The sequence below is a fragment of the Gorilla gorilla genome, chromosome X, assembly GCF_029281585.2.
Source record: "Gorilla gorilla gorilla isolate KB3781 chromosome X, NHGRI_mGorGor1-v2.1_pri, whole genome shotgun sequence".
Lineage (NCBI taxonomy): Eukaryota > Metazoa > Chordata > Mammalia > Primates > Hominidae > Gorilla > Gorilla gorilla.
In genome coordinates this window covers 165,224,889-165,251,046 of record NC_073247.2, presented here as the reverse complement: position 1 = coordinate 165,251,046, position 26,158 = coordinate 165,224,889, and the positions used below count along the sequence as shown (strand labels likewise).

The following is a 26,158-nucleotide window of genomic DNA, read 5'->3' as shown; positions in this document are numbered from 1 at the left end:
TCGGCTGCTGCTGGCCAGCTTGCCTCTACCCTCTTGGGGTGGAAGTGCCAGGGCGAGAGCGAGGCGGGGCTTACCTGCGTCTGAATCCGGTTCAGGCCCCGGAACCAGAGGATCTGGCCCCTGCGGAGCTCCCGCTCGGCGTGGTCGATCTCTTCCTCGCCTTCGGCCAGCTCCTCGTCGGTCATCTCGTCCTTCCCGGGCCCGTGCCCGGCTTCCTTCAGGCACTTGAGCTGGCTGGTGGGGATGGTGGCAATGACCTGGGGGAGCCACACGGAAGTGGCCGTGAGAACCGGGCTGAGCAGCATCTGCCTGGCGTAAGGTCCCTCTCCAGAGGGAGATGCCGGCCTCCTTCTTCCAAAGGATGTCATTTGTTTTTGTGACTAAGCAAAGGGAGTAAAGCTAGAGCAGTCCCCCCGGGAACTGGCAGCCCTTGGAGAACTGGCGTAGTGTTCCCCCGGGGGGCTGAGATGCATTTTCAGGAGTACGTGGAGCTCTGGGCCAGCCTCCGGGACTTCGAGAAAGTAAGTGTCTGTTGTCTAAGCCTCCCAGTCTATGGTATTTTGCTATGGCAGTCAGAGCTGATGAAGACAGAGATAAGCGGATCCTCCATGGAGCTCCATTCAGCCAAAGGGCCTGGGGAGTGGCCCGAGTGGAACGTGGTGCAGCAAGGGCTCCTGGGAGGGATCGCTAAGCCCCTGGAACATCCTGCTTGAGAGCAGCATGGCTCACTGGGGCAGGGGGCTGGGGACCGTGCCCCGTAGTCTACACTAACAGCTGGACCTCCAGAGGGCTGGAGATGGAGGCCAGCCATGTGACCACAGCATGGGTCTGTGAACCACTGCAAGAAAAGCCCTGGACACCGGGGCCTGGGTGAGCTGCCCTGGTTGGCAATACTCCCTGCATGTCGCTCCACACCGTTGCTGGGAGACACAGGTGCTGTTTGCGCAACTCCCCTGGGAGAGGACAGCTGGAGCTCTGGCCTAGTCTCTCCTGGAGAGGGCATCTCCTGGAGGAACACCAGCCTAGAGAAGACCTGTGCATTGGGGGCTAGGGAGGGTGGGAGGTGACAAGGAGGGTGACAGCTGGAAAGGGTGACTGGATAAGGAGCCTGGCAGGAGTAAAGAGAGGGCATGGCTTCGCATATTGTAGGCCACTGGGAAGTGGGGGGAACAGTCTAGAAGGACGCAGGGGAAGCCACAGAAAGGGATGATGGGCATCTGGAGTTCTAGAACAAGACGTCTCGTCTGTCTTGTGTGTCTATGCCAGTGTATTTGTCGAATATGGCCAGGAGGGGACTTGAGGACTGGTTCACAGAGATTCCCTTCTTTTCGTTTTTCACTTGAACATGTTTTATCTTTGTAACTGAACAAGGTTAAAAATGAAAAGGACAACCCAGTAGCCCTGAGAGGCTGAGCTACAGGCTGGTGCCACGTTCCTGTGGGGACCAGAAGGCCAGTGGCCTGGGAGCTTGAAGAGCAAGAAGAGGGCCTGGCACCCCTCTGGGCTGTGGTTAGAGTCCAGGTTTCGGGAAGTGAAGGGACTCCATGGAGCAACCAGGTTCAAGTGTGATTCGGAGGTGAGGTGCAGTAGCAGAGGGAAAGGAGAATTCTGAAAATGAAACAGGAACTGGGTGGGCTGTCCCCGAGGACACTAATGCCGGGGCCAGCAAGAAGGCTGGCATCTGCAGCACCTGCAGCAGCCCCTGTGGCGGGCACAGAGATCAAGAAACAAAAGCCAGGCCGAGCATGGTGGCTCCCGCCTGTAATCCCAGCACTTTGGGAGGCTGAGGCAGGCAGATCACTTGAGGTCAGGAGTTCAAGACCAGCCTGGGCAACATGGCACAACACATCTCTACAAAAAATACAAAACTTAGCCTGGTGTGGTGGCATGTGCCTGTGGTCCCAGCTGCTTGGGAGGCTGAGATAGGAGGATCACTTGAGCCTGGGAGTTCGAGGCTACAGTGAGCTGTGATTGTACCACTGCACTCCACATTGGGCAACAGAACAAGACCCTGTCTCAAAAAAAAAAAAAAAAAAAGGAAAAGCCGGAATGCTACGGACTGAACTGTGCTCTCCAGTTCATGTGTTGAAGTCCTAGTGCCCAGTGTGGCTGGATTTGGAGTAAGGAAGTGATCAAGGTTAAATGAGGTCACCAAGGTGGGGCCCTGATCCTACTGGATTAATGCTCCTAGGAGAGGAAACACCAGAGACCTTGCTCCCCCTGTCCACCATGTGAGCACAGAGTGAGGAGGCGGCTGTCTGCAAGCCAGGAAGGAGCCCTCACCAGGAACTGGCCCCGCTGGCTCCCTGGCCTCGGATATCCAGCCTCCGGGACTTCGAGAAAGTAAGTGTCTGTTGTCTAAGCCTCCCACTCTATGGTATTTTGCTATGGCAGTCGGAGCTGATGAAGACAGAGATAAGCGGATCCTAAATACCCAGGCTGTTTCTTCCTGATCTAATTGTGGGGTCCTAGAAACCTCCCAGTGTGCGGCTTCAGCTGCAGCCCACAGAGCTCGATGTGGGACTCTCTGTCCTTTCCATCAGGTCAAAATATTTCCTAATTTCTCTGGAGACTTTCTTTTCGCCCCATGGATTATTGATCAGGGTGCTGTTTGATTGATTTAAAATATGTGGGGATTTCCCAAGCTACCCACCCAATTTGAAGGGGCAATTTTTGGCTCTTATCATAGAAAAGGGAGCTTTCCTGGGCCCTGTCACATCCCAGCCATGTTCCTTTGCATTCTTTTGCTGACACCTTCCCTTGTGGCCTGTCCCTGGGTCCTGGTGTGTCACAGGCCTGAGCCCTCAGTGTGCTTCCTAGGGTGAGGACCCCAGGGCTCTGAAGCAGGGTTAGGGCAAGTGGGCCCATCACAGAAGCTGCCTGCAGGGCCGTCTGAAATGAGGGGCAGGGCTGTCACTCACCTGTCCCCAGACCAGCTCCCCAACACCAACAAACAGGCACCAGAGCCACTGTTCTGTGGATAGTGGGGAGCAGCTGAAGGGCTTCCCGCCGAACTGGACGATGACAATCTGCGAAGGGCAAGTGGGAGAGAGGCAGGTCCAGCCGCGGCTCCTGAGCCACCCTTGTCCTCCAACCCCTTGAAGGCCCAGCCACCCTGGTTGGTTCCCCCAGTTGCACGGGCTGCTCCTTGTGAGAGGACCACAAGGCCGGGGGCGCGATGACAGAGCAGCGCATGGCCCCCAGCGCCCCTGGGTGGCAGGCACCTACTGACTCCAGCCTTGGAGTGGGGCCCAGCTCCACTGACCATGCTCCTATTTTCAGCAAGACGGAGGCTGTGACATCCACCCTGCGGGCACGCTGGACATGCCTCATTCTGGAGGACCCTAGAACCTGCTGGGGTCACCTTGTCTTGGCCTCCTGCCTCCTCGGGAGGCATCCAATTTGCAGGGGCAAGCTGTCCAAATGCAAACTGACCCCATCCTCTGTTGGACTGTCACATTCCGGGCCACTATCCCCTTGCGCTCATTACCCAGGACCAGGTACCAGACAGCCAGGGAGCACCCGTATGCCCTGGAACCGCTGTAATGACGCAACCTAGCCAGTCCTGAGCCTACCAGCCCTGCCTCACCCGCTCCTCCCCCAGGGAGCCACAGCAAAGGCTCTTGTCCACAGCTCTCACACCCCACCTCCTGCCTGGCGCTCTCCCATGTGGGCCCCTATGGTGTGGCATGTGCCCTCCTCTTGGGGTCTGTGAGTCATAAACTGTCTTTCAGTGGCAACTGTCTCTTGACCTTTTGGCCTTACTATACCTCAATTTTTCTACAAATACACTATATTTTAGAACACTTAGCCCCTCCTAGACAGTGGGGCTGACCAGCCTGTCCACAGCACTGTGGGAAGCAGAGGTTAGTGTGTCAGCACTGGGCACAGAGAGCATCTCCAAAAGAAACTTCTGGAGTTATGGCAGCCTCATGCCAAGGAATTAAGTGCTAGAAATGGGAATGGCAGACCTAGAGGGAGCCAGGGAGGACTCCTTCCAGCATCTGTGAGAAAACTTCGTTCTGATGAAGGCTCACGAAACCCTTCTGGAAGCCAGTGCGCTCACCCAGGGCAAGGCCAGCAATGTTTGGAAGATGAAGAAGGCCCTCTCTGACATGCAGAGAGGATGGGGGCTACAGGAAAGCCAGGTGGGGTGGGGTTCCTTCTGGGAGTGGAGGTGGGGAGGCCAGTACTAGGGGTGGACGAGGGGTCTTGAAGCCCACCACCTCCACTTTTTGCAAGTGGCAGAGGTCAAGAATGGAGCCGCCCCTCCTACCTGAATCCCGAAAGTGCCCAAAACGATGGTGCAGAAGATGGGGTTGCTGAAGATGCCGTCGAACACGTTCCTCTCACCGTGGATCTTGCGGGCGTTGATCTCGTTAAAGAGCTGCATCATGACGAACGTGTTGAAGATGATGGTGTAGTGCTCTGAGGGTGGCGAGTGCAGGGGCGCATTCCTCCCGCTGTCGATGTCAAAGAAGAGCTCCCCTGGAAAGCAACATTCCCCACTCAGGCACAGTCATCTCAGCGCATGATGCATTACTCAGGAGCGAGACTGCGGTGTGTAGCTCGCGAGATGGGTCTCTTGTCCCAGGGGATGGCCACTTCCAGCTCACGACCAAGGCCCAAGGCAGCCACACCCACCCCAGGCTCAACCAACCAGAGTCCTGAGACCCCTCTGGGCCAGGGGCCAGACCCTGAGCCTGAGGGCAGGAAGGAAGAGATTAAGAAGGGAAGTTCTTAAGGCTGGCTTTCCTCGGACGCCCTCCTCCTCTTCCTCTCTCTTGCGGTCACCCCCCACCCACCTCACAGCTTCCAGCACGGCTCCCCAGTCACTCTACAGGAGCAATCTTCACAGGGTAAATGTGGGCTGTTCTGTTCCTAGGGTTACCGTGGCCACTCTGGGGCTGGGTAGAAGCTGCCTACTCTACACAGCTACACAGCTGTGGGCAGGATGTCAAGACATGAACTGTTTCTCAGCTGCTCAGGGGCCTGGGAGGAGAGGCTTGAGAAAGAGCTGCAGGCCACCAGCAGGCCTGGCTGCAGGGTTGCTAGCCTGGCCCATCTGCTCCTTCCCCTGTGTGCTGTCCAGTCAAGAACTGCAGCGTCCCACCCCGTACTGGGTGCGGAGACACAGGGGGAGGCACACCAGACAGAATCTGAGCCCGAGGTGGTGGCAACAGTGTCCCGAAGTCCTCCCGGGTGCCCCTGGCCAGCCTACCGACAAACAGCAGGGTGAAGATGATGGCGAGCTGGTACACGGCGTGGCCCAGAATGTTCTTCATCATGGTGCGGGAGATGAGGGGCTTGTCGCGGCCGTACGGCTTCCGCAGCAGCAGCGACTCTGTGGGTGGCTCCGTCGCCAGGGCCAGAGAGGCAAACGTGTCCATGATCAAGTTCACCCACAACATCTGCACGGCTTTGAGAGGAGAGTCCTATGGAGAGGAGGCAGTCACCTTTCCATGGGCCACCTGCCCGGGAAGGTTGGGGGTGGAAACCCAGTAGCTCCTGGGGGATCCTCATGGGGTCCACATCACCAGGATTTCATGCCCATGAAAACAGACATCTCCATCCCTACATCGCCTTTACGCTAGCGGGGCGTTTTCTTTGGGCTGTCACGTGCCCGCCTCCCTTCTCTCACCTGGCAGCAGGTGTGCTCCAAATCCCTCGCAGGAGGTGAAAAACCCCAGACCACAAAACAGCCCGACGATGGGGTCTGCCATTTGGGGCAACAGAGTGAGGGCTGCTCTCCTTGTCTCCTGCACCTCAGGGGCAGGAGGAGGCAGAAACTCTGAACTGGACCTTCCTTCTCAGCTCCTCTGAGTTGTTGGTTAAAAATCAGCCTCACAGAAGCCAGACACACAAGGCCACGTACTGTCTGATTCCATTCATAGGAAACTTCCAGAACTGACAAATCCATAGAGAGAGAAAGCAGATGAGTGGGTGCCAGGGGCTGGGGTTTGGGGAGTAGAGAGTGACTGCTCACGGGGTCTGGGTGTCCTTTTGGGGTGATGAGAATGTTCTGGGAATAGACAGTGGAGGGATATAAACCTCTGAGTTATGTACTTTCAAAAGGTTAAAATGGTTCTGTTGAAGTTTGTTATGTGATTTTTATCTCAATTTAAAAAATTGTTTTGAAAAGACTAAGTTGATCAGCAGGCAATTTAAATCCCTGTCAGCAACAAACAGTTATTTATTTGCACCCCCTTTCTAAGGGGGTCGAAGAAAATCTGGACACTCACCAATGGGGAAAATGGGACTATTGAGAAAGGGTTCCCATGGGACGCATAGCCCACGCAGAAACTCATACACAGATGCTCCTGGCAGCACCATTCACAAGAGCCAAAAAGTGGGAACGAGCCACGTGTCCATCAGGACAGACATACATAATGTGGCAGTCTGTGCCGTGGAGTGTTATGAGGCCATGAAAAGGCAGAAAGTCCTGCCCTATGCTACGGTGTGTGTGAGCCTGAAAACACGGCGCTAAGCGAGATGCCAGACACAAGAGGCCACATATTATTTGATCCCATAGGAACAAAATGTCCGGAACAGGCAAATCCATAGACCCAGGAAGCCTGTGAGTGGTTGCTGGGGGCTGGGATGTTTGGGGGAGAAATGGGGAAATGACTGCTCAAGAGCACAGGGTTTCTTTTTAAGATGATGACAATCTTCTGGAACTAGATAGAGCCAATGGTTGCACAACATGGTGAATGTCCTACAAATTCGAGTGCTGAATTATGTACTTGAAAATGGTGAATTTTTGGCATGTGAATTTGATCTCAATTAAAATAACCTGCAGCAAAGAAAACAAAACCCTCAGTCTCACAATCTGGCCCTCAGGCCTGAGCCCAGGTGTCCTAGCTGGGGCATGGCAGCCCCCAGTACCCACCTGAGTAATGCAGGCACCTGTGAAGGCCACGATCACAGCCACCACATTGACCGTCAGTTGAAACTGCAGGAACTTGGAGATGCTGTCATAGACGTTACGGCCCCACATGACTGCCTTGACGATGCTGGTGAAGTTGTCATCGGTCAGGATGATGTCGGAGGCCTCCTTGGCCACGTCAGTCCCTGCGATGCCCTGGGGGGGTGACACACACACTCACACAGAGTGTTTGTGGGGGCCCCTTCCCCAGGCCTCCTTGATCACCTGGCCCGCCTGGGCTGGCTCCCTGCTCTCCCCTTCTGAATAACATCCCACCCCGCCCCCCAAAGCCAAGAACAGCACTGTTTTTTGTTGTTTTTTTTTATGCAACACATTCTTGTACTACAAACAGTAAGTTGTCACATGTCACGGTGAGGGGGGGCTTTGCTCATAAACACAGAGGGTGCTGATGACATGGCATCAACACAGCTTTACACATAAAGCCCAGCTGCCACCACGTGGCCACCAAGCAGCGTGGTCTGTTCTTAGCACTCCAGAGAGGCTTGCTGGCTAAGGAGCCCTGGGAAGTCCTGCATGGGGACACCCTGGGCAGGGCAGCTCTTTGCAGAGGAGTCCCTGTCCCATGGAGGCGCAGCTGCAGCTGTGCCAAGCTGCGCAGTCCTCTCCTCTGCCCCAAGCCTGGCCCTGTGAGAGCTGCCACCTCTCGAAGCTTGGGCTGGAGCTCCCTTCTGGGCTACGGGTGCTGGGAAGGACTGGGCTGGGTTCCCTGGGTGACACTCCTTTTCGGTAGGGCAGGGAGAGGGGCTCGCCAGGTTGCTGCGTTCAGTGGCTGTGGGGCCACTGAGGGGCCGCAACCAGCCATGTGGGTGGCGTCTGCAGGGCTACCCTGCTCAGTGGGTGAGCAACAGGAAGGAAGTGCAGAGGAAGAGCATATCTGGGGACTCTGCTCACCTCATCTGGGGCTGAGAGTCCATTTAGAGAGGACAGGGGGTGGGCAATGCCATCAGTGATGAGCCCCCACCCCCCATTCCCCTTCCTCTCCACAGTATGTCTGGGGCCCACTGTCACCTTGGGCATCACAGCAGATGCCTTTAACCACATGTCCCCCGACTGGCAGAGCCCACGCAGGCCCAAGTGGCCAGGATGTGAAAGAAAGAACCTTCAGGCACTCTGTAACCTGCCCCAAAACTGGCTCAGCCCACGCAGGCCCAAGTGGCCAGGATGTGAAAGAAAGAACCTTCAGGCACTCTGTAACCTGCCCCAACACTGGCTCCCGCTTCCTGGTACAAAGCTAATGTCCATGGGACAGATGCAGGCCCCATCTGCCGTGGTGAGCTGGGCGGGCACCAGGTGGCTTACCATGGCGAAGCCCACGTCCGCCTTCTTGAGGGCCGGCCCATCGTTGGTGCCATCCCCTGTCACAGCCACCACCTGCCGCTGCTCACCAGTGGTGCTGTCGATAATCCCTGGAAGACAGATCAGGGCAGGGCAGGGCTGGGGCCATCTGTCACCACAACCCTGTGTAGCCCTGCCCAGGGAGCTATGGGGGTAGGTTGGCTGTGAAAACCCTTTGGGATTACCCCGTCCTGACTGTCCCAATTATCTGTGCTCCCCATCACCTGGATCATCTCCTATCCCCAAATAAGTAAGCAAATCTCACTGAGTGACAGGGCCAGGGTGGGAGGATAGGGATCTGGTTAGGGCCTGGGGACACAATCCTGGGTCCCTGGCTCTAGACCCACTGCTTCTAGAGACTCACTGTGTGACTTGGAGTGAGTCACTGGCCCTCCCCGAACCCTGGTTCCCTCATGGGCCTCTGCCCTGCTGCTCTGGGCTAATGGGACAAATGGACCCAGCTTCCTAGGCAGGCCCTGGGGACCTGTTTGGGAACCTGGTTTTTGGTGTCAGGAAGCAGAGAACCTCGGGCTGGTCACCCCAGGAAAGGGGTGTGGGAGCTCGGCTACCTTTGACCAGTGTGTGCTTGTCGGTGGGAGACGACCGGGCCAGCACCCTCAGCTTGGGCCACACCTTGTCCAGCCGCTCCTGTTCTATCTGGGGAGGGGAAGCACAAGGACGCTGCAGAGCTAAGGCCGGCACGCAGGGGGCTGGGGTGAGGAGAAGGGGGGTCTGGGGTGGCAGACAGCCGGGTGCTACCTCGCCTTTCTCATTGCGGATCCGCCGGTTGAACTCCTTCCCTTCTAGGCACAGGAAGTCCTCCCCGGGCTGGATGATGCCACATTTGGCTGCGATGGCCCGGGCCGTGTTGATGTTGTCCCCAGTCACCATGCGGACTGTGATGCCAGCACGCTGGCATTTTCGGATAGCTTCAGGGACCTAGAAGAGACAAGAGAGGTGGGTGGGGCCATCGAGGCAAGACGTATTTTGGGTTGAGGCAGTACCCCTTCCTCCATCAGATCTGCAGGTGGCCCAAGGTTCAGCAGAGGTGACAGTAAAGCCATCCGATTCACGTGCTCAGAACACTTATGTTAGCCTACAGTTGGGCAAAAGCATTGAACACAAAGCCTATTGTGGAATACAGTGCTGATTATCTCATGTAACTCATTGAATCCTGCACTGAAAGGGAAAAGCAGAACGGTTGTATGGGACTCGAAGTAAAGTTTCTGCTGAATGTGCATCACCTTTGCAACAAGTTAAAAAATTGTTAAAAGTTGGGGACCACCTGCATCATATTAGATTCTGGAGAGAGAGAAAGAGGTTCCCCAGTGCTGAGTGGAAAGCGAACAGCCTGCAAGGGGTTGAGAGCGGGAAGCCAGGAGACCGGCTGGGAGGTGGTGGCATTGTCCCAGTGGTGGGGGGACAGGGAAGACAGTTCCCAAATGAAGAGGTATGTGGCTCTTCAGGCTCGGGGACAGAGAGACAGGGTCAGGCAGCTGATGCCACTGAGGTGGACGGGCAGGGGGAGAGGAGAAGAGGAGCCAGGTTCAGAGTTTGGGAACCTGAATGAGGAGGTCAAGCCTAGGCAGTGGGGCTTGTGAGCACCGTCGGGTAAGTGTAGAAGCCTGGGTGTGGCCGAGCCCCCAGGCCTAGGGAGCCTGCGGCGGCGGGGGAGTAGACACGCAGGAGTGGGAGCCAGGGGTAGGGCAGCTGGGAGACACCAGGGGAGGACATTGACCTGGGAGTCCCTGAATCCTGGCGCCCCCTGAGGCCATGGGCAGGGGGGCTGTGATCTTTGCCAGGGAGACAGCTGGGGGCCCCACTCTAAGCTGTGGCAGGGTGATCCAATGGTTCCTGCAGCATATACCACTAAGTGACCTCACTGCCAGCCTCGGGGACACTTCATACTCTCTGAGGATCTTGGGGTGCTGGATAACAAGATCACGAGCCACAAGAAGACAATTCTCCTTTGAGGCAGTGACTGCCTGTCCCTGAAAAGTCTGGAAGCCACCCCTCTGCTGCCACCAAGTGGCCGTGACGAGCCTGAAAACCAGCAGCTGCGAACCCAGGCCTCCTCCCTCCTCAGGCCCAGTGTGTGTAGCCCAGTTCCTTCCCCATGGCCCCAAAGGGCCAGGCCAGGCTGTCCTTCCTCGCCTGCTCAGCCCTGCTCCCTGCCTTCTCCCCAAGGCCCCACAGCACAGCAGCCAGCCAGGTGTCTGGAGAAGTTGCCAGTGCCCCCGGCCGGCCCAGCTCCAGCATCAATACCACCCCAGCCACAGGCTTCCTATGGCTCCCCAGGGCCCAGCCTCACGGGCCCTCCTCTGGCTGCAGCCGTGCCGCATCTCCAAGCACCCTGGCAGGTTTCGGTAAGGCCCTTGTGTCCTACTGCTTGTTGCCGGCACCCAGGACTTCGCTGGGCCTTCTGTGCGTCCTCCTCAGCCACCACCAGGCTGGCCAGTCTTTGTGGGGGTCGGCCCAGCCTCCGCAGCCTGGCCCTGTCACTGTGGTCTACCACTTGGACTCTCTCTCAGCCACTCTCAAGCTGGAAAGGAGCTGTCCTTATTCCCCGGGCCCCTCTGGCAAGATTCCTTCCTCTGCTCTGTGCTTCAGTTGCTCCCTGGTCCAACAGAGGGACTTGATGGCTCCTGTCCCCACGTGTGGCCTTGCTTCGCCTCACCAGCACCCTCTCCTTCTGCTCTCCCAGGCTCAGCCGGGCCCGGGACTCATGCCGCTGCCCGCCTTTGCGGGGCCCATTTCCCTCGCTGGACTTCTGTCCCCTGTCCTCCGCTACCACCCATTTTCTTCCAGGGCAGGCTCGAGGTGCTCCCTCTCTGGGCGCAGTGACCATGTTCTCCTCGGGGCACAGGGCTGCTCTGTTGACATGAGCCATGGCTGGCGTTTAGACGCACTGTCTTTGAATTGAGTGTTTTTGCTACGTGATCCAATACATGAATGCCTGTCTCCCGAAGGAGAGCCCAGAAGCTTCTCCTCCCAGGTTGCACCTGCACCCCCAGGGTGGCTCCTACAAATCCAAGTTGTCAGGGTCCCAGTGGCCCTGCTTCTGACACAGGTGGGTGCCATGCAGAGGCCCTGGGGAGACAGGGGGGCACCCCATGCCTTGCACTCTCCCTCCGGGGCCGGCCATCCTCCACACTCTCCAGGGTCTGGGATCTTTCAACAACAAAGTGATTTCCCAGCGTCAAGGCCATGGAATCTGCCACGCGGCCCTCGAGGTCCCCTCATCTGGACTTCCCTGGTGGCATCGTCCATATGGAGATATGCTTCTGGGCTCCCTCTCCCGCCAGGACCTTTGCTGTGAGCTCGCCACAGGACGTCCTGACCATAGAGTAGCCCCAGCCAAACCCTCAACCAATAAACGCCCACCCTGTGCCCCAAACCTGTGTCCCCTCAGGCTTCAGCACCACCTCCAGTCTATCGGTCCTGGGTGGATCAGATCCCAAATGTCGACAGTCTCTCTGCCACTGCCACCTTCTCACCTGGTAGAAGGTGGAGCCTGAGCTGGGCCCATAGGTCAAGCAGGAAGGGCTTTCCAGCAGGCAGGACAGAGCCTTTGTGCGGGTGTCAGGGTGAGAGCACCCAGGGCAGGGCTCAAGTGTACTACGGAGGGACCGCAGCAGCTGTGTGTGAAGGAAGGCCGCCCCTACCAGTCCGGACAAGCTCGGGCAGAGGGCACAGTTACCAGGGCAGCTCACAGAGAAGGTGGTGGCTACCTCGGGCCGCACAGGGTCCTCAATGCCCACGACAGCTATGCAGGTGAGGTCACCCACGACCTCATTCTCGTTGTCCCAGTCGGGCTCCTGGCCTGCAGAGAAGTCCCGGTAGGCGATGCAGATGGTGCGGAGGCCATCGCAAGCCATCGGCTCGATGATCTTCCTCACCATGTCGTCCCGGTCCCGAGGCCGAAAGCCCCGGAGTTCACCATTGCTGTTCAAGATGTTGGTGCACCTAGGCAGGGGGTGGGCAGAGATGAGGTGGAGGTGGGGAGAGAACAACAAGAAACAGCGCTGGTCACACTGGATTGGGGGCTTAGTCAAGGACTGGGGTCCTTATCAGAGAGGAGTGCCCCGTGTGAGAACACAGACACACAGGGAGAAGGGCGTGTGACAACAGGCAGAGATTAGAGAGGGGCAGCTGCAAGCTGAGGAATGCGAGGACTGGCGGCCACCACCAGAAGCTGGAGGATGCAGGATGCATCCTCTCTGAGACGCTTTGGAGGCGCTTCGGCCCTGCCCACGCCCTGCTTCTGGACTTCCGGCCTCCAGAACTGGGGGAGAATCCATTTCTGTTGCTTGAAGGCACCAGGACACTCATGCACTGCTGCAGGCTGAGAGACCGGGAGGGAGGCAGGAGCATGTGGCTCATGGCAGCTCCACCACAGACTTCATGGGGCAAGGGGGTGGAACATGGGCAAAAACTGAAGTCTGTGGACAATCGCCATAACCACGTCCAGGCAGCCACAGCCTCAGTAGAGCGCTCATGACTCCAGGAGCTTCTCAAAAGGGATGGGACTTGGGAGGATTCAGGTGGGGAGAGGAGGGAGCAAACGAGCTGAGGGTCACAGAGGCGGGCATGGTGGAAGAAGCCAGTGGGGCTGTGAGTGCCAGGTGCTGCCACTGCACGGGAGGCTGGTGACAAAGGAAATGATCATAACAGAAGCTGTGTGGATGGAGGGCCTCCTATGGATGTGGATTCACCCACGGAACCCTCACACCCCTCCCCAGAGATAAGCATTCTGTGATCTCCATGCCACCAGGGAAACTGAGGCATGGGAGTAGGGGGGAGTAACTTGCTCATTTATGCACAGGCAGCAGAGTGAGGCTGGGCTGGGCCTTTTGTCTGCACTGCCTCAGTGTCCCTCAGTGCCCACCAAAAAAGAAGCACAGAAAGAGGGCTGAGGCCCCCACACCAGCAGGGATGGCTCCAGGGAGGAGGTGGTCCTGGCCCTGGCAGTCAGCGCTGCACCTGGCAGAGTTCTGGGAGAGCGCTGTGGGTGGGGCGGCCAGGCAGGGTGCACTTCGTGGTCCAGTCCGCTGAACACAGGAAGGAGCGTGGGCCTGGGCCTTTGGGGAGCCCTGGGCGTCCTGCAGAGGACCTTGCCCTGAGGGCCCTGGGACGGCAGTCATGAGGAGCCAGGTGAGTTGTGGACAGAGACGCCAAGGCCAAGGGTGTGGAGTCCGGGAAGGCTGAGTGGGAGTGGGGAAGCCAGGGCATTTGGAGGTGACGCTGTGCACTCTCCCTCACTTTGTTCTAATAGCTTTATTGGGATATAATTCACGCACCACAGAGCCCACCCATTTAAAGTAGATAATTCAATGGTTTTTAGTATAGTCACAGAGCTGCACGACCATCACCAGTCTCCAATTCCAGAAAATTTTCATCATCTCTAAGAAAATTTTCATCATCTCTAAGCAACAACAAGAAAATAGATCAACTGGACGTCATCACGATTTAAAACATTTGTGCACCTAAGGACACTATCAACAGAGTGAAGACAGGCCACAGAATGGGACAGAATGTGTAGAAATCGCATAGCTGATAAGGATCTAGGATCCAGAATACAGAAAGAATGTTGCAGCCCAACAATAAAAAGACAAACAACCCAACTCAGCAATGAGTAAAGGGCTAGGACAGACATTTCCCCAAGGAAGACAGGCAAATGGCCAGTAAGCACAGCAAAAGAGGCTCAGCGTTGTTAGTCATCAAGGAAACACAGATCAAAACCACCAGGAGATATTGCCTCACACCCACAAGGATGGCCCCCATCAGCATTGTCACACCAGAAAATAAGTGCTGTTGAAGATGGGGAGAAGGTGGAACCCTCCTATGTCGCTGGTGGGAATGTGAAACGGTGCTGCCCCTGTGGAAAACAGTTTCGTGGACACCACGACCCAGCCATTCCTCTCCTAGATGTCCACGCAAAAGAACTGAAAACATGGATTCAAACAAAAACTTGTACGTGAATATTCACAGCAGCGTGACTCGTGACAGCCACAAGGTGGAAACAACTCACGTGCTGGTAGACGTGCTGGTAGACAGATGAAGGGATGGATGGACCAACACAATGCTCTTTAGCATACAATGGATATTACTCAGCCTTAGAAAGAATGGAAGTTCGGGCTGGTGGCAGTGGCTCATTCCTGTAATCCCAGCACTTAGGGAGGCCGGGGTGGGTGGATCGCTTGAGCCCAAGACTTCAAGACCACCCTGGGCAACATGACGAGACCCCAGCTCTACAAAAAATTTGAAAATTCGCTGGGCGTGGTGGCACGCACATGTAATCCCAGCTACGGGGGACACTGAGGTAGGAGGATGGCTTGAGCGAAAAAACAAAACAAAACAAAAAAAGAAAGGAAGGTCTAATATCTGGGGGAAACTGAAAAACTTTACACTAAGGAAAGAAGCCAGACACAAAAGGCCACACAGTGTATGAGTCCCTTGATAGGAAATGTCCAGACAGGCAAATCCATACTGACAGGAAGCACATGAGGCTGGGGAGGGGCGTGGGGAGGGCTGCTCATGGGCCTGGGGTTTCTTTCCGGGTTGATGGAGGTGTTTTGGAGCTGGGTAGTGGTGATGGTTGCATGATATTGTGAATGTGCTTAATGCCATTCAACTGTACACTGTAAAGTGGTTGAAATGGTGAATTTTACGTTCGGCCTCTTTTACCACGAAAATAGAACCAGAAACTCCGTACATACCCCGGCGCCTCCCTGCTGCTCACTCACTTTTTCAACAGGATCTCTGAGGCCCCCTTGCTGAAGAGGCGGAAGCCACCGTCGGGCATGCGGATGACTGTGCTCATGGACTTGCGGACCGAGTTGAAGGTGTACACTTTGTAAAGCTTGTCTTCCGGGATCTGCTCGCGCACGGGCTGGAAGTCCCGCTTCAGGTCCAAGACGAAGCCCAGCAGGGCGCACTCCGTCTTATTGCCCACCTGGCGTGGGAGGGCGCCTTCCTTCTCAGGAGGCTGCAAGATGACGAGGGCTAGCAGGCACTGGGGGCCTGAGACCACCCTCCATGCTGCCCCTGGAGCCCCAGCTCTGCCCCCTCGTGGTCACCACATTGTTAGGGTGTGGGCGGCAGGGAGCAGAGGAAGGTCTGCCTTAGCTACAGGCAGTTTCCCAGCCAGAGCCACCTGTGAGGCCAGGGATGGGCAAAAGTTCTCAAGGGGGGGCCTAATGAGCACCTTGCAACAGCTCACCTGGCACCCTGGCCAGGCCCCTCCCCTGCTCCTGCCCCCGGCCCTGCCCGCCCGCTCCTGCCCCAGCTCACTAGTATTTTGGTGGTATAGGCACTGTTGATGGAGATGGCATGGACCAGGAGGTCGAGGATCTTAGGGGTCAGGGCGCTGGGGGCCGGAATCTCTTTGTAGTGGGTGTCCCCTAGGTAGGACTGGACCACGGTCATACGGTTGGTGGTGAGCGTGCCCGTCTTGTCGGAGCAGATGGCTGTCGCGTTGCCCATGGTCTCGCAGGCATCCAGGTGGCGCACCAGGTTGTTGTCTTTCATCATTTTCTGCAAAGGGCGAGGGTGTGGGCATTTGGCCCAGGTGCTTGTTGGGGTGGAGGAGTGAGAGATGTCAACACAAACATCGCGCGACTCTGTTCTGCTCAGCTAGCTCCACGTGTGGCACTAAGCCCACTGGGCACCTGGTCAGCCCTGAGCCAATAGCGAGGCTGTAAGGCATCAGCAACCTCATCCAATGGTGGGGGCGGGATGCGCACCTGGGACCTCCCCTGCCCGAGCCCCCTCTCAGTTACCCACCAGCCCTGCAGCTCTCCCACCCCACCACCCCACGCCTGGCTCCCCCCACCTCCTCCCACTGCCTCCCAGTGTCCCGGGCCCTCTGCTGATTCTCCGCTTCCCCGCTGCCTCCCAGCCCCTCCGTCCTACTGCCCACATTGTGCAGATGCTGAACCCCTGGGTATCTCACCGCCTGCCTGCTTTCTGGCCCATCTCATGCCCAGGGACCTGAGCTGACAGATCAGCAAAGCTGCCCCCTGGGTCCCTGCTTGGCACCTCCTCTCCTCCCTTGAGCTATCCCAAACATCCCCAGTTTATACTGCCACCAAGGCGCCCGATGACTTCTTACCCCAGTTTCCGAGTCTGTAAACAGTATCAACTGTAAGTTTTATGATTACCTTGACAGAGTAAGCTAAGGAGATGGTGACAGCAAGAGGCAGGCCCTCTGGGACAGCCACGACCAGCACAGTGACACCAATGATGAAGAACTTCACGAAGTATTGTACATAGACCGGCGTGCACTCTGCCAGCCATGTCCGGCCTTCCACGACAAACGTCTCAATCACAAAGTAGAGGACCAGGATGATGACGGTGATGGCAGACATCACCAGCCCTGCCACAGAGTGGGGAGGAGACGAAAGGGGTTGCCACGGGTGAGGGAAGGAGGGGGACAGGAAGAGGGAAGAAGAGGTATGGACACGGTCTCGGAGGCATTTGTGAAGGCCTTGTAGATTTGCCTTGCGTTTCAGGATAAACAGCCCAGGTTTGGCTCAGCAGGTGAGCTGGGGCCTGTTTGCAAGGGGGCTCTGTGTGGCCTCTTCTGGAGTGCTGCTGGGGTTGGGGAGTGGACTTTGTGGTCTGATGGCAGGAGAAGCACTGCTGGGGAGGACTAGCAAGCGTCAATCCCCCACTGCCCCCCAGAAGTTGGGGTACCAGCCCTGCATGCCCCCAGCTGCCTTTTGAGTGTGCCAGGGGCAGAGCCTGGAGCCTCGGGTAGGGGCACCTCATGGGCAGTGGCTCAGTGTGTGACCCGGGCCTTCGTCGAGGGTTTGGGACTTCTGCTCACTAGGGAAGGGCTGCGCCAGGCCCTGATGGCCACTGCCGGCCTGGCCTGTGCCCTTGCCTGCCTGGCCCACACATCACCTGCCACATCCCTTCCCACCTGCTCTACACAGCCTGGGCTCATCTCCAGGAGCCCAGCATCCTCCACGCCCAGTCAATGGCCTGGGCCCGCCACCTCCTGCTGTCCCTACCTGCTTTCCCGATCTGCACGGCTAGCTTTGTGAGCTTCCCCTGAAGGACAGACTTCTCCTTCTTGGGTGCGTTGGCTTTCTTCTTCTCCCGCTCCTCCATCTCCCCACCCTCCGCGCTCTTCAGGGGCTGCATCTCCATGGCCACTGCACCATCCTGCTTCTTAGCTGCACACAGAGGAACCCCATGGCCAAGGTCAGTGCCTGGCTGGGGAGAAGGCGTTATAAGGGGCTTTCGTGGGGAAAGACATGCCACACCATAGAGAGGAGACGGGATTCAGTGGAGCTCTCCTATTTCCAAGTCTATCAGCTTCCCTTCTCTCGCCTTCTAAGCCCAGGCCCTCTTGGGGTGGGTGGGGTGGCTCCAGCACTGTTCTAGGTGGGACAGAGATGGTTCTCTCGGGAGAAGGGAGGACAGACACAGCACAAGGCATTTGGGCACACAGACAGGGTGACTGGTCCTGGAATGCCCCAAATAATACCTGAGAGCAGAGGCCTGTGGCCCGAGGAATCTTCCAGAGCCCTGAGCTGACTCATCTGCTTACTGGTGTCCGAGCCACCTCCTACCTCCCTTAGGGAGGCCCAGAAGCCCCATGCACTCTCCTCCCACCAGCCAGCCCTGCGCCTGTTCGGGCTCCATCTGTCCCTCCAGCACCCTCCCTGCCTCTCCCCTGGAGCAGACGGCTCCTCTCCCTTCTTTCCTGGTGGCTCCTGTGCTCCTCATCCTTGCTGCCCTCGACATGGTGGTGGTGTGTCCCCCACTCCGGCTCCCTCCTCTCCCCACTCCTCTGCTTCTGTCACTTCCTCATCTCCCTCCCTGCCAAGCTCTGGCCGCACCCACTCCACAGCCCAGAGTAATCCTGGCCACCCCACCTCCCTCTTCTGCCCTGGGACCGACGCAGCGACTTGGGGAGAGCAGACTCGTCTTTCTCCCTCACTACTCTGGTCCCCGATCCACTGGGGCTCTCGGCACTACCACCATCACCTCTGCCTCCTCCTGCTCCTCCTCACCTGCCAGCCCGAGGCCATTTGCCACGGCTCCTCTTCCCTGTGGCGTCAGGACACAATTGCCCCACCCAGCTGGGCCCCTCCAGCTTTGTGCCCCCCCTGCTGCCACCTCCTCAACCCAGGGCTGCAGCCATCGGGCTGTCCCCCAACTGCCCTCCCAAACCCAGCTCCGCACAGGGCGTTGCCTGGGTCATCTCTGCCTGTGACCTTCCCGAGGGTCAGGACCTGCCTCGTTCCCCATGGACTCCAGCACCTAGAGCTGGCTACTGCATTGGCCGACATCTCCTGTCCTCCGTGGGCCACGGCTGGCCTCCTCCCCCCTCCTCCCACCCCTTCTCCTGCTTCCTGCGTCTCACAGCCAGGCTCATGCTGGCCCCAGGGTGTCGGCACCTGCCAGCTGTCCGGGGCTGAGAGGAGAGCCGGGCCTCTGGCCCTCAGCCGACCACTCTGTCTCCCAGGTCCACAGGCTTGGCTGAAAGGAAGCTGGCCTGGGAAACACACTGACTGGGACCCAGAGCTTCAGGTGAGTCAGCCCTTCTGGGCCTCAGTTTTCTCATCTGGCCAGAGTGGACTCGGGGCGCCCACTCACAGGTGATCCTTACACCCATGCTGGGCTAAGGTCTCCTCTAGGTGGCTGGGCCGAGCTGCCAGCAGTGTCTGTGGCCAGGATGCCCTGAGCAGCCCCAGGGGTGTGCTCTCTCCTCCCTCTGCACTGGGACGGGACTGTGCAGCCAGCCCACTCACCTGGTCTCCAAGTGTTGCTCCTGCCACAGAGGCAGGTGACCCTCCCCCCACACTGTGCCCTCCACCAGCCCCACCCCCAGGGCTCCAAGCTTGTTGTGCCCAAGCAGCGGCGCCCGTTACCTTTGGTCTGGCTACTCTCCATGGCCCCATCCTGCTGCTTGCCTACAATGGAAGAGGGATGACAGACACGAAGGCTTGAGGACACCAGCCTGGGGGCCGCGTGGCAGAGGGGGTGGGGAGGAGGGGCCTGATTGCTGGTGGCCTTCTTCATGCCCCGTCCTCTCCAGGCTCACCCCGTCACCACCTCCCAGCACACGGTCACCATGAACACTGGCATTCCTGAGCCAGACCTCTGCCCAGGGCTCCCCCTTGGGCCTTAAGCTCAGCCCTACAGTGAACCCCTAAAGCCAGCCTTGGAAGGGCCCTGGGTCACCCATGGCTGGCAGTGGGAGGTTCCCGGAAGCTGGAACCTCCCCAAGTCGGGATGTCTGCTCCCTGCAAACCAGCTCAAGGGGTTCACTTAGACGGCTCCTAACCCCTGGAAGCCAGGCAGACAGCACCCAGCTGCCCTTGCCTAGGGATTGGTTTTCCCTGCAGTCACGTCCAGCAGTTAGCTCAGTGTGTGTGTGTTTGAGCACTGCAACCTCCACCTCCCAGGTTTAAGCGATCCTCCTGCTTCAGCCTCCCAAGTAGCTGGGACTACAGGCGTACACCACCACCACGCCCAGTTAATTTTTGTACTTTTAATAGAGACGGGGTTTCGCCATGTTGGCCAGGCTGGTCTCGAACTCCTGACCTCAAGTGATTCACCCGCCTTGACCTCTCAAAGTGTTGGGATTACAGGCATGAGCCACTGTGCCTGGCCCCAGTGTGTGTTTTAAAGGGACAAAGGAATGAGACGCTAGGACTCTGCGGGGCGCTTTTAGGTCATTGGTCAACCCAGGGCTACAGCACAGGAGTGCCAGCCTGAGCCCCGGCACCCAGCAGCCCTGCAAGGCCAGGCTGGGCCCCAAGTGGCCCTATCCAGGGGCTCAGGTAGTGGGCACAGTCACCCCTTCTGAGAGCTGCAGTTAGAGGAGCTTCCTGGGGGCCACATCTGCACTTCCAGGCAGTTGGGGTTGGGATCCGGGGTCCCCAGGGAGCAGGGAGGTCCCCCCCACCCCCACTCAGCCAGGGGTGGGGCACTGATCAGGCCCTCTCTGCCCAGGGTTCCTGTGGGCACAGAGGGCCCTTCTTGCAGGGAGGGGAGACCCCCATGGACACAAGATGGCAGTGCGATGACCGCACAGCACAGCAGGGGAGATGGCAGAGCCTTGGGGCCGTGGGGGCCTGAAGGAAGCATGCACTCTGGACCCAGCCTGCACACAGGCCCTGGGAGGCCTCTGGAGGAGGGAGGCAGGGGGAAGTCTGGGATGAGCATTGCTGGAAGAGGAGGGCTGGGCCCTGCCAGAAGAGGCAGGAGTGGGGGGAAGGTGAGGAGGAGAAGCACACTTGGAGAAAGGTGCATAGGAGTCAAGGTCAAGAGACAAGAAATAGGGGGTTGGGTGCAGGTAGAAGGCAAGTATCCTAAGCGTGTACCGGGCAGGCTGCGCCAAACAATGGAGATGGGGCGGGAGAGACGGGGAGGGCGAGCAGGGAGCCCCCTGGTCTTGCTGGTACCCTCTCCCCAGCTGGCCAGCTGCTGCTCTCCCTCCAGGCCCCCCTCAGGGTTCCCTTCCTCCAGGAAGCCCTCTAGCTCTGACTCCTAAGTAGGACAGCCTGAGGGTGCTGGAGAGGAGGGCCAGGTGGGCCTGGGAGGGGCTGAATGGTCTTGTCAATTTAAAAAAAAAAGGAGAGGCCTGGAACACTTAGGAAGGACACACTCATTTAAGGTACAGAGAAGGTGAGCAGCCTGAGAAGGGCAGCTGGAGACTCCACAGGAGCGTGGGTTCCCGTGGACGATGGGAGAGGGCCACTGTGTGCAAGGCATGAGGAGGCAGCCCAGGCAGGGGCAGCTGGGCTTCCCAGGACAGAGGCCTAGGGACTCCAGCCCAGCCCAGACGAGGCCCAGGGCCGCCCATCTACCTGCGCACCCCCAGGGCACTCACTGGGGTGAGACTCTGCACTGAGCCCTACAGGACTTGGTGCCACAAAGAAGGGCCGGTGCAGGGAGACACAGGCCCAGGCTGCCAGAAGGCAGGGCTCGTCGAAGCTTCTAGGCCACAGAGGGTCATCCAGCTACTCCCTTGCTGCCTCCAGGGAGCTTTGGGCTCAGGGCTGACCTTTTCCCTGGGCCCTGACTGCCCGCCCCACGCCTCCACGCCCCCACGCCCCCACACCCCGCGCACTGGCCCCAGGGCCCTGGCTGGAGGTCGCTGGCAGGAAGCAGAGCTTTCCCATGCGGGTGCGGCTCCCTACCATGTTTTGGCTGCAGGAGAGGCCAGAAGGCAAGTCCAGGCCAGAGCAAGGCTGCCCAGCCAGAAGGGGCTGTGGCAGCCATTCGATCTTGTCCATCAGGGCCTCCCTGAATAGTCCTCAGGTTAGAAGGTCTGAGGACTCCGCCCACTGCAGGGCCTGATGGTGGCAGCTCCAGCCACAGGACGAGGAATGGGCCCTCCTGGCTCGGGCTTGTCTAGCTTTGTAAGCCCCAGGGCAGGGCCACCACCCACAGGTGGGCTGGGCTGCCCGGCCCTCACCTGTCCCAGCCTCCTCTGACCTCTGACCCCCACTTCCCTGGCTGCCTCCCACGCTGGCCTGGGATCCTCGGCACCTTACTGGGCACAGGCCCTGAGGGTAAGCATGAGGCTCCCCGTAGCTCCTGTCCCTCTAACACCATTCCTGCCCAGGTAGGTATGGGATCCCGAAGCCTTTGGGGATGGTGGTCTCAGGGAAGCTCCCCGTCCACGGCACTGGAGGGGCCCTTGGCCTGCCGGCTCTCAGGGGGGATATCCTCAGAAGAGGAGTCTCCAAGGAGAATCAGAAGAGAGGGCCCGGCCTCCCACCCACTTGGGCTGGCTCTCCCTGAGCCCCCAATGGCACCGGCCCGCAAAGAAAGAATGGGCTGCGTGGAAGGAGCCGCCACCAGCACCAGGGACTGGCGGCACTGCTGCGCTACCTTTCTTATCTTTCTTCTCTTCCTCCTCCCCGCCAGCTCCAAGCAGCGTGAAGATGATGCCTGTCTGGGAATTCACGCCAACGGCGGTCACCACCATTCTTCCAGAACCTTCCATGACATGAGTGCCTGGAACAGCAACACAGAGACTCAGACAGGAATTTGTATCACCCAGTGGGAGACACATTCAGCGCCCACAACCTGTCTCCCAGGGTCTCCCGGAAGCAGGGACGCGGTGTCCACCTTAAAACTAGGCTGAAGCCTCCTCCCTGGCTTGGAGGAGACCCCGAGGCCCACAGGGCCCACCTAGGGCCTCCAGCCTTCCTGTCCCGTTTCACACTACCTTTCCAACTGGGATAAACACCGGACTATGCTGAAACCTTCTGGAAAGGGAACACTACCCCCACTGGATATTGTCGAGGGTCTGGATTGGGAGAAGCACAGCGCTGTGCTGGCCCCTGCAAGCCTCTCCGCTTGGGGCTTCCCATTCAGGACACAAAGCACTCTCCTGGGCCTGGAGGGCCAGCTTCCTCGCCCTGTGGCTGGAGCTGCCACCATCAGTCCTCAAGACGGGCGGAGTCTTCAGATTCCCAACCTGAAGGTTATGCTGGAAGGCCCTGGTGGAGGTGGAGGCTGAGCCCAGCAGGCAGCCTGGACAGGATGCTGGGCCACACGGCTGCTGACGCCCCTTGGTGCCAGGCTGGCCGGGAGGGTGGCCCTCACCTGAGAGCAGCATGGGATCTTTGTCGGCTGACTTGCGCACGTGGTCAGACTCGCCCGTCAGGGAGCTCTCGTCGATCTTGAGGTCATTGGCCTGGATGAGCACGCCGTCGGCTGGCAGCAGGTCGCCTAGAGCACCGGGAAGCAGAGGCCTTTCTCCCCACCGCCTCCTCCCGGCTGCCCCAGGGGAGGTCCCGTCAGGTGCCATGGGCCGCCTGGGAAAGGGACTCAGTAGTCCTCCTCCTTCTGGGGAACGAGGACATTTGCATCCTTTGTAGGGGGAAAGCCCACTGTGGAGGCTGTGGGGACAGTTGATTCTTCGGGGGCCTGCTGTGTCTGAAACTCTCCCACTCTGCCCTGCCCCATGTTCCCCCACCTCCCCCACCCCCGCCACCTCCCGCCTCCTGCAGGTGACGACACCCAGGCCACCGGGGAGAACCTGTGCTGGGGGTCTCCTCTGGCTCACCCTCCCCAGAAGCAGGAGCCGAGCTTCCTTGACAGGGTGGGTGAAGACCAGGGCACTCACCGTACTTGACCTGGGCAATGTCCCCCACCACCAGCGCAGCCACAGGGACCTGGAGGAGCTGCCCGTTCCGGATGACCGTGAACTTCTGCTCCTGCTCAATTCGGCTCTGCAGGCCTCGGAACTGCTTCTCCTTGCTCCAGTCATTGAAGGCCGTGACCAGCACCACACAGATGACGGACAGCAGGATGGCAGCCCCCTCGATCCAGCCAGCTTCGGCCTCGCCCTCATCTTCTGCGCCTCCCGACACATTCCCACAGGCTGTGCGGAGGACAGAAGGGAAGCAGTGGAGGAGACGTCACCATCCTGTGACCATCCCTCATCTCAAGCCCCATTCCTCTTCCTCCTTCCAGCCCAGGCCCCCGGGCCTTACCTTCACTCTCCTCTCCTGGCGGCGCATAGAACGAGAGGCCCAGAGAGACAATGGCAGCCACCTCCAGGATGATGAGGGTCACGTCCTGCAGGGCCTCCCACACCAGCTGCAGGAAGGTCTTGGGTTGCTTTGGGGGGATGAAGTTCTGCCCGTAGATCTGCCTGCGCTTCTCCAGGTCATTGGTGTTGTCCGCCAGGCCTGCATGGTGCCCGGGAAGCACAGAAGGGGAGGATGGGATGGGACGGGTCGGCCTTGTGTGTCCCAGGCCTCCTATGTGGCCCTGACTGACTGCTCCTGGGGTGGCAGCAGCCCTCTGGGGCCGTCTGGCCAGCGCCTGGCTCTCCCTCTAGACAGGAGCCTTTCTGCAGACTGCTGGGGGGCGTGCACGTGGGAGTGAGCATGCGGCTCTCTGGCTGCTGTCACGGGGAGTCCCTAGCCATCCTCCTCCTGACACACAGATGACAAAACAGGCCAGGAGGCTCCCGGACTCCAGCGGGTCCCAGGTCCCTGTGCTGTCCTGGCCACCTCCACACTACCGCTGAGGGGGCACTGGAAGGCAGGGGACAGGACCCAACAAGGGGGCGCAGAGGGGACCCAGCAGGGTATGTCCAGGTAAACAAGGGTTGCTAGGAGACAGGACAGAAGAGTACAGCCAATGGTCCCCTGGGGAGGAGAGCGAGTGTCCAGGGGACTTTAGTGGAGACATGGGGAGGGCCACCAATCAGGGGAGTCTGGGATGGCACCAGATGCCAAAGACTAGGCCAGGGCTCTGTGCCTGTCAGGAAACACCTCTCTAGCTCCCAGCCTATGAATTCCCTGAGCAGGCTTGTCACCAACACCCCCCTCCCCGGCTCTGTAAGATGGGGCCAGCCGGTCCCAAAGACTGGCAGTGTCACACAGCCCAACCTGTGGGGGCAGGGACAGCCTGCAGAGGGTGGGCAGGGCCCGAGGGATGGGGGCATGAGCACGGCCAGTGCCAAGGGATCAGGAGTCTCCAGGGTGCCTGTGGCTGCTGGCGACAGGGAGCGGAGGCTTACTTTCCAGAAGTTTCTCGGGGAAGAAGCAGTGGGGAGGGAGCATGAGAGCTAATGGGAGATGCAAGTTCTTGGGTCCAGAGACCCAAAGAAGAAGAACGGTGTCATGCGAGGAGAGAGAGAGGCACGGGAATGGGAGTGGGTTCCCGGTGGGGAACAGGTGGGGAGAAGCCAAACCGGAGTCACGGTGCTGAGGGAGGGGACTGGGAAGTCTTAAGCCTTTTCTGGGCTGCATGGCCTCGCAGGGGTCGGGGAGACACTGCCCACCCTGGGCTGCTCATCAGCTGCTCTCTGCAGGGTGCAGACAAGGCCACTGAGGCCGGAGGTGGAGAGGGCCCTGTAACCATGAGTCAGAGCTCTGGCCTGTGGCCCAGGTCAGGACAGAACCTACGCTGCCCGACAGGACCCGGTGAGCACAGGGCCCTCAGGACCCAGCCGCCTTGGTTCTAATGCAACTCCAGCACCAACTTTGATCCCTCCGCCAGGGCTTACAGCTTGTCTACATGGCGACTTGAATGATACCCAAAGCCACTCAGAAGCCCCCAAATTGGCTTTGCCTTCACAATCAGAGCCACTTGTCCCTATCCAATTCTGTCACTTGTCATCCTTGAGGACGCTCACTTCTCAGTCTTCCTTGGCCTGAAGGTACTGGAAGCTTACATGCGTGACTGGCATCCGGGCCTGGACACCCACTCAGCCACCTTCTACCGGGGCAGGCATGTGGGATGACACCCTCCTCTGGCCCCACCCTTGGCCCCAGGATTCTCAGCCCCGGCTGATCCCGAGGAGCCCTCCCGGGCGCTCACCCGGCACCCAGTGCTGTCGCGGGTGTGACCAGACCCACACTGACACCTGGTGGACAGACAGCAGCTTGCAGCTCCCAGCCCTGGGCAGCTGGGCTCACGCCTGCCATCTGCTGCAGGGACGGGATGACCAGAGAGCCCAGCCCCAGCCCATGGGGCACTCACAGTGGGTCTGGGAAGGCACACAGGACCCTCCAGATGACTGGAGAACAGGCGCATGCTAACCTTGGGGCTTCTGAGGAGGGGCAGGGGTAGCCCTGGCCGCAGTGGAACAGAAGCTGCCGCCCGTACAACCGTGGCTCATTCACCCCAGCTAGGCGACGGCCACATGGCGTCCTCCCCACCCAGAAGAGCCGCAGCTGTCCGTGCCTCTCTGCCCCTGGCTCAGGTTTCTTCAGGAGCCAAAGGCCTCTTGCTGAGGCCCGAGCCTGCCCCAATCGGGAGCCTGGGGTTAACGCACGACCTCAGCTCCTGGGTGGTGGGGAGGGGGCTGGGGACCAGGGACCCAACTGAGGGGTGTGCACCTCGCTCTGGACTCGGACTGTCTCCTGGAATTACAGGAGCTAA

At 59.0% G+C, this 26,158-nt stretch overlaps 1 protein-coding gene across 4 annotated transcripts in view; it reads right to left on the bottom strand.

Moving 5' to 3' along the window:
• ATP2B3 (ATPase plasma membrane Ca2+ transporting 3) overlaps nucleotides 1–26,158 on the bottom strand; it is a 65,375-nt gene that overhangs the window by 17,737 nt on the left and 21,480 nt on the right. For all 4 annotated transcript variants that reach the window (XM_055375845.1, XM_055375844.1, XM_055375843.1 and 1 more), the window contains exons 3-20: nucleotides 23,755–23,952; nucleotides 23,385–23,642; nucleotides 22,862–22,987; nucleotides 22,142–22,267; nucleotides 19,168–19,209; nucleotides 17,299–17,463; nucleotides 16,444–16,658; nucleotides 15,575–15,817; nucleotides 15,028–15,269; nucleotides 12,013–12,247; nucleotides 9,041–9,220; nucleotides 8,851–8,938; nucleotides 8,246–8,352; nucleotides 6,890–7,081; nucleotides 5,222–5,435; nucleotides 4,277–4,488; nucleotides 2,922–3,029; nucleotides 75–257 (exon numbers count right to left, since the gene is read on the bottom strand). In XM_055375845.1, the coding sequence (XP_055231820.1) occupies nucleotides 75–257; nucleotides 2,922–3,029; nucleotides 4,277–4,488; nucleotides 5,222–5,435; nucleotides 6,890–7,081; nucleotides 8,246–8,352; nucleotides 8,851–8,938; nucleotides 9,041–9,220; nucleotides 12,013–12,247; nucleotides 15,028–15,269; nucleotides 15,575–15,817; nucleotides 16,444–16,658; nucleotides 17,299–17,463; nucleotides 19,168–19,209; nucleotides 22,142–22,267; nucleotides 22,862–22,987; nucleotides 23,385–23,642; nucleotides 23,755–23,952 (3,134 nt within the window). The remainder of the gene's footprint in view (nucleotides 1–74; nucleotides 258–2,921; nucleotides 3,030–4,276; nucleotides 4,489–5,221; nucleotides 5,436–6,889; nucleotides 7,082–8,245; nucleotides 8,353–8,850; nucleotides 8,939–9,040; nucleotides 9,221–12,012; nucleotides 12,248–15,027; nucleotides 15,270–15,574; nucleotides 15,818–16,443; nucleotides 16,659–17,298; nucleotides 17,464–19,167; nucleotides 19,210–22,141; nucleotides 22,268–22,861; nucleotides 22,988–23,384; nucleotides 23,643–23,754; nucleotides 23,953–26,158) is intronic.